Here is a 7,459-nt window from a genome sequence, read left to right on the forward strand (position 1 = left end):
TTTTTTTTTTTTTTTTTTTTTGTTAAGACATTAAAACTCAAAAAAAAAATATATATATATATAATGTTTACTTTCGATTTTTTGTTTGTTTATTATTTGAAAAGTATAGTATAAATGATCCTTATTTATATTAGTCGTGTGAGATATGTTGTTTGAGCTTCTAACCGTCTTCCCTGTATTCCATGAATTGTTAAACTTCAAGATGCATCTCAATTACTATGAGATCACACGCATCTCAAGTTGGAGAAGGGAACGATGAATTCCACAATGCATCCCAATTACTGTGAGATCTCACATCAGTTGAAAAATAGAACGATGAGCTCCACGATGCATCTCAATTACTATGAGATCCTATATTAGTTGGAGAAGGGAACAATGAACTCCAGGATGCATTTCAAATACTGTGAGATCCTACATTAGTTGGAGAAGGGAACGATGAGCTCTACCGATGCATCTCAAATACTGTGAGATCCTACATTAGTTGGAGAAGGGAACGACGAGCTCCACGATGCATCTCAATTACTGTGAGACCCACGTCAGTTGGAGAAGGGAACCATGAGCTCCACGATGCATCTCAATTACCGCGAGATCCCACATCAGTTGGAGAAGGGAACCATGAGCTCCACAATGCATCTCAATTACTGTGAGATCCCACATCAGTTGGAAAAGAGAACGAAACATTCCTTACAAGGGTGTGGAAACCTCATCTCTCAAATGACGCGTTTTAAAACTATGAAGCTAATGGTAATACGTGGCGAACCAAAGCAAACAATATCTACTAACAGTAGGCTCGGGCGGTCACAATTACCATTCCAAGATATCTCTATAATGTAACTGTATTATCTTCTCCTTTCATATAGGTACATAAAATGAAGGACACATATAGTTCATGAGTGCCTTCTTGCAAACACTTTACAATTTGACATGGATATAAACACCTGAGTTCCTAACAAAAGGATAAGTGTATCTATTATACAAGTTAGTATATCAGTACAATGATGTTTTGAACATCTTCAACTAAAAACAAACTCAAACTCAGACAACTCTTGCTAATAGATAGTTCACTTCCTCTCGACTTTCTCGGTCTCTATGGACATTCTCGATCAGTGTAACGAAATATGTTTACCGATCTATCCGCGATTCGAATCACGGTCATATTAGAAAGAGGTTTCTAGAGCATTTAGTGTCTTGTCTTCTCCTCAGAAAGATGATTGGTGAATCTGTATAATGTATTTGGCATAGGCATAGCAGGAAAAAACATATATCCGAGAGAGGGTGAAAGTGAAGCCTTGTTGTGTGTTGCTGTTCAACTTGCAGAGGAAGTTCGATCACGGCGGTGGGACGAGAGTCGGTGTAATGTCGAACTCTTGACAGATCTTCAATACCTCTTCGACCACGACGGATCTCCGAGCCCATCTTTCCCTTATGTCTTGGTGGTTCATTGTGTGTGACAGCCAAATTGACATGGCCAATTTGTCTGCACTATCTATATCCTTCATCAAAATAATTGGGGAAGGACACCAGTGTTCTTTGTCGGCTTCAATGAAACTGTAGAAGCAGCAAAACAGAAGAACAATATAGATAGTAATGACATATGATTATGTAACGTTCCAGGCCCACCGTTAGCAGATATTTTTCTATTTGGGCTTTGACTTTCGGGCTTCCCCTTAAGGCTTTAAAACAAGTCTGCTAGGGAAAGGTTTCCACACCCTTATAAAGGGTGTTTCGTTCTCCTCCCCAACCAATGTGGAATATCACAATCCACCCCCCCTCCCTTCAGGGCCCAGCGTCCTCGCTAGCACTCGTTCCTTTCTCCGATCGATGTGGGACTCCCACCAAATCCATCCCCTTCGGAGCCTAGCGTCCTTACTAGCACGCCGTCTCGAGTCTACCCCCTTCGGGGAACAGCGTCCTCGTTGGCGCATCGCCCGGTGTCTGGCTCTAATACCATTTGTAACGCCCCAGGCCCACCGCTAACAGATATGGTCCTCTTTGGGCTTTCCCTTTCGAGCTTCCCCTCAAGGCTTTAAGACGCGTTTGCTAGGGAAAGGTTTCCACACCCTTATAAAAGGTGTTTCATTCTCCTCCCCAACTAACGTGGGATATCACAATCTATGTCTATGTCACACAGGCAGGAAGCAATGTTATATTCTTTTACATTACAGCTAACATACCTTATGATTCTCTGTTTCATGGCCGTAATTTTCTCAAGTGGCGTCATTATATGGACACAGATTTCAATAAATTCGCCCATGTCGGGACTACGGTAGTGGTTGTGGATCACTTTGGTTGCAAGAACACTATTTGGGACAATAATCTTCAGGTTGTCGTGTCTCAAGAACACAGTAGTCAAGATGTTCATTTCCTCTACAACCATCTACACTTTCATTGGGATGGTAATATAAGGTCCAAGGTTCAGAAGAACAATAGTTATGTTATGTTAAAAAGCAAAACAAATGAGCACACCTGAATATCATCGATTTCACATCGATCTCCGACGTCGAACGGATGCATGACGAACAAGAAGATGATTGCTTCAAATATGTTCTTTAGAGTGTTCCCAAAAATGAATGCCACAAGCACTATTTGAGAACTAATGTAGAGGATGACTTTTCTGGAGGCAATTCCTAGTAATATAATCCATAAAACTAATATAAAGATGCTGAATATGACATTCACCACAAGCCCAAGTCTCTCAACAGCTGTTTTGGTATCATTCAGTGTTAAAGAAAGGGCTCTACGTTCTCTGAAGGCATTGACCTGGAAAAGAAGGATGTATCGTGATGTCAAATATAGGAGGCGAAAATGCTAAAACACTAAAACACGAAAACACTAGATTCAGAACAGAATGAACAGTATGTTGAGGATTGTTGGGAGAGGAGTCCCACCACCGCTAATTAAGGGGTTGATCATGAGTTTATAAGTAAGGAATACTATCTCCATTGGTACGAGGCCTTTTGGAGAAACCAAAACCAAAGCCATGAGAGCTTATGCTCAAAGTCGACAATATCATACCATTATGGAGGGTCGTGATTCCTAAACAGTACTTCAGACCTGACATTTGAACTGTTTTGAGGCATAATTTCAGGCAGCTCATTAAAATTTCTGGCTACAATGGTTTTCATTATCTGAATGTAGAACTGAATTTCCCAACTAAATTCATAGCAGATAGCACTCAATGGCAGCCACTTCGTTATCTAAAAACTTCATTTACTAGTAGTAATGACAATGGCACTAACAAAAGAGAAGGAACAAGGAACGTTTTCTGAAACCAGTTCTGCATTCTTACCACCCAATTTTTCAAGGCAGACTTGCTTATCCTCCGGGTCTCAGTTGCTCCCTCAAAGCGACTAAGTGTTTTAAGAACCTCTTCTTCTTTCATGAACCGCATTAAGTCGTCCAGGTATATGTACCTGCAATCATTTTGAAAGAACTACGTTACGCGACTGTCGTGAACAGATCTTTAGGGACCTATTAAACACTTCTTAAAGTTTAGGAACCAAACAGATATAAGCATGAAAGTTCAGGAACTAAACTTTAAATTGAACCTACGAATAGCGAAACTTCTGGTGCTTCCATTAGAGCCTAATGGTTCCCTACTACTATCAGAATCAAATGTCCAAGCAAAATATCAATAGGGGGGAAGAAAAGAAAAGGGAAAGGAGAAAACTACCAAAAGGTAAGATCCACAACACGATTCACTTGAAGGCATAGATAGAGATGTGATTAAGAGGGTTGGTCTCAAAGGATCATACACACACAAAGGAAGCAGAATATGAATGAAAACGACATACTTGAACCCGGGCCGAGCCACGTTCTGAAAAATCTTCTTAGCAGCAGCCTTTGCCTCACGTTCACTTTTGATCTCGGTAGTAGTAGATTCATCATCAAGAGACGGCCCCTGTATCTGCTCATCCAGCGTGGTAATACTTCCATATCTAACTATTTTCAGCAACCTCTTCATGTTCCAAGCAGATACATTCTTCGAAGTTAGCTTGTGCAAGTGGTCAATATTTATCCCTTCACTTCCATTTTTGGTAGATACCCTTGAGAGTTTGGGATCTTTTCCACGCAAACTTCTCTGGCTCCCCACATTGCTTCTTACCCTTTCACCACTCTTTATAGAAGATAAAGCTGCTGCCCTTAGATCTGGGGGTACGGGAACTCCTGCACTCTGCAATCTTTGAACTTCATCTGCAATTTTCTTCTGTTCTTCCTCACTCTTCTGAAGCTCAATCCGCGGTGGCCCCGAAAGCGTCTCGATTACATATTGGTTAAACAACGATTCCTGAATTCGATCGAAGTATGTGCTCACATGGAAGGAAGATGCAAGCACCTTCAGCATCAGGGTCTTAGCTAGCCAAATCAATGTGCCTAACAAGAGACACACTAAACTTTTCCTCACATAATCGAGTATATCGCTGTTGGTTTGATTCTTAACTCGCTTATCAAACAACAAATGCCAAGCGATTAGAACAAGGCCTAACCATAGACAATTCTGCACTGGCCTCTTAACCCCATAAACGAAATATAGAACCTTCTTACGCAAAAGAAAATTCCTCTCAATGAAAAATACTCCAATTCCAATCCCCCAACCAGATACCAATCGCCCACAAATCAGTACCAAAACCATCACCTCCCATTTCCATATACTAAATTCCCATAAGCTATTTTCTCTCAAATGACGAATAGAAAGTGTGCAAACTAAAGCAGCAGTGATTAGAAACAAACTGATCCATTGAAGCACAGTTAGAGCATCGAGCTTACCCCTTCTGAAATCGTCTGGAAAATCCTCCTCCAGAAAAGGGTCGTCCTCCTCATCGTCAGTCCTGCCGAGAAACCCTGATCGGAGCTGTCCCGATTTATTAACGAGGCCGGAGAGCCGGTCTGGTTCTGCCGGCGGATCTGTCAATCTCGACTTGCCTTTAGCCTTCAGCAAATGAGATTTCCTATGCAACGAAAGAGTGCTCTGAAAAGACAAGTTAGACGCGCTTCTCATAGCTTCAGCAACAGAGTCGTTCTGAACACCAGAGATGGAAGATCCGCCATGTTCATGGTGCGATTGATGCCATGACGGCTGACCTCTTTTGCTCTCTTCTTGCATTTCACGGAACTCTTTATACCGCCGTCGAACCGATTCATTGCTCGATATTTCAGTCGAGTCATGTTGAAACGAAACTTTAAGATCCTTCGAAGCCCGACTCAACGGCGAGTCCATCATCGGAGTTTTAGTCCTATCAAGCCGCAACTCCTCCATTTCCAGATCCAAATCCAAAGTCGTTTCGCCTCTAACTTTCTGCTTATGAAGAAAATCACCAATCAGCTTCGTCGGCGGATCATCCGTACCATTCCCACGCCTCACAAATTCAAATCCCTCATTTCTATCACCACTATCACTCGCTCTCGCACCACTAGCCCAACTCGCACTTCCTCCAGTTCCAATTCCATCATTATTACTCCAGAAGTCATACCTAGATTCCCGCCAAACCTTCCCGCCATAGCCGGCAGACTCCTGCGATCTTGAGACAGCCGAAGAACCGCCATCATCAACCTTGAGAATGACCTCACTGTGTCCAGAAGGTTCGCCGTCGTTGGCTGGTCGACGAACCTTAGGGCGATTATGCTGATCAGAAGGTTGGTGATCGAGAAGAATGGGGAGCTCCTCCTGATTGATTTCGCTTCCAGCTCCGCCGGCAGAAATCTTCCTGGAATGCTTGAAAGGTCCATTGTGTTTGAGAGATTTCTTGAAGGAATCCATGGGTGATCGACGAGGAGGGAAAAGGGATTTGAAAAAGGAGTACAAATGGTGGGCGAGAGATTTGCATGGCGGATTTTAGTTTTTATTGTTGCTTCCAACTTCAAACAAACAAACAACAATATAATGCATACACCACAGACAAATAATTTCGTTATGTAACGTCTTAACTGCCCATGGTTTCCGTTTGGCTTATATATATATCTATATATATTCTAATTCAATATTTTTATAATTAAATTACAATAAAAAAATCCCAACCTTTCCCGTTTTATTTTTTCAAAAGTTATAATATTAATATTTCATAAATGTTTAAAAAACGGAGTAGAAATTTGTTGATTTATAGTGTTTGCCAAAATTGAACGTGAAAGAAAAATGTTCTACTGTGACAGACTTTGAATTTCTATTAAAATAATTTATTTGAAATGTTTGTGAAAAATCAAGTATGTAGCGTTCGTGATCAGCCCACTCAATTGTAAGCAACACGACACAACCCACGATTAAGGAGTGGTTACTTCTAGTATATCTCTCTTGCTCACGACCTGCTGTGGTGCCTTGAAGTGGGTAGTAATTCATAGAGTTTGTATCACTGCGAAACAACAACCGCATCTAAATTTGATCTATCGACTCAACAATTCATTTGTAAAAAAAATTCAACAAATCTTGTATGTATTATTTTTTATTATGATTGAAAATATTTGCTAAAACCGATGTTTCTTAAATTTGATTAAAAATTTATTAATTTTTAATCTAAAATGCATTATTTTCTATTATGATAACCTTCCCAACGTTTTTTTTTTATTGAGTTTTAAAGATGTCCTCAAAATAGGTATATTGAATAAGTTATAATTATCTCTAAATTTCAAATTTTCTTTATTTATTTGTGTGCAAAATTCTAATGTGTTCTAAGTTTATTTATTCTCATAAACCTTCATTTAATACACTTTAATTCTAATGCGAAATTCTAAATTTATTTATTTGATAACTCATAAAAAATTTATTTATTTGATAACTCATAAACCTTGGTTTAATACACAAAATTCTAAAAAGATTCAAGTTTGATTATGAATTTGTTATTTTTATTTTTCATCTTCCAAGTTCTAAATAAACCCAAATTTTGAACAAGTATATACCGTCAAAATGCCATACAACGTAAACTAAGATCCGTGATACAAAAACAAAAATCAACCAACTTGCATGCCTCTCCCAATATTGAGGATGAGAACCCATGATTTGATCCGCTAGCTTAAATGCCTATATCATGTCAAGAAGAGAAGGGGAAGAAAAGACTATCAACCGACTTAAATGCAACTTGCAGGAGATGTCCGCTCCTCACTCAAAAGAATGGCTCATTAGCTAGCCAGACTAATGGGTCATAGGAGCAAATGTGCGACCAATTTTTTAGTCAAGTGAAGGAGTGTTTTTCTCGAATGAAAATATCAATCTATCTTTAGGGTGGGTTTTTTTATAATATGGCTTTCAAATTTAGTTCCGAACGAGAGGATGATATTCATACATGTAAAGGTATTGCCTAAGTACAAAACTTCCAGAAAAAGACCTTGCGGAGAAAAATAAAAAGCTGTATAAAAGTGTTTCTAAAAATTCTTATTATAAAAGCTGCGAATCATCACAACTATCAAAAGTTTAATGGAAGAAATGAGAAAGAAAAAAAAAAAAAAAAAAAAAAAAAAAAAAAAAAAAAAA

The 7,459-nt window shown here is 39.3% G+C and overlaps 1 protein-coding gene across 1 annotated transcript; it reads right to left on the minus strand.

Annotated features, from left to right (window-relative positions):
* Nucleotides 1-776: 776 nt before the first annotated feature.
* LOC111435046 (mechanosensitive ion channel protein 6-like) lies at nt 777-5,828 on the minus strand. Its single transcript, XM_023072361.1, has 5 exons — nt 3,795-5,828; nt 3,290-3,413; nt 2,467-2,760; nt 2,175-2,377; nt 777-1,548 (listed from the first exon to the last, which is right to left on the minus strand). Exons 1-5 carry the CDS (start codon nt 5,756-5,758, stop codon nt 1,329-1,331), a joined length of 2,805 nt encoding a protein of 934 aa, XP_022928129.1. The 5' UTR covers nt 5,759-5,828; the 3' UTR covers nt 777-1,328.
* Between the last annotated feature and the right edge of the window lie 1,631 nt (nt 5,829-7,459).

This window comes from Cucurbita moschata, unplaced genomic scaffold, assembly GCF_002738365.1.
Source record: "Cucurbita moschata cultivar Rifu unplaced genomic scaffold, Cmos_1.0 Cmo_Scf00048, whole genome shotgun sequence".
NCBI classification, from domain to species: domain Eukaryota; kingdom Viridiplantae; phylum Streptophyta; class Magnoliopsida; order Cucurbitales; family Cucurbitaceae; genus Cucurbita; species Cucurbita moschata.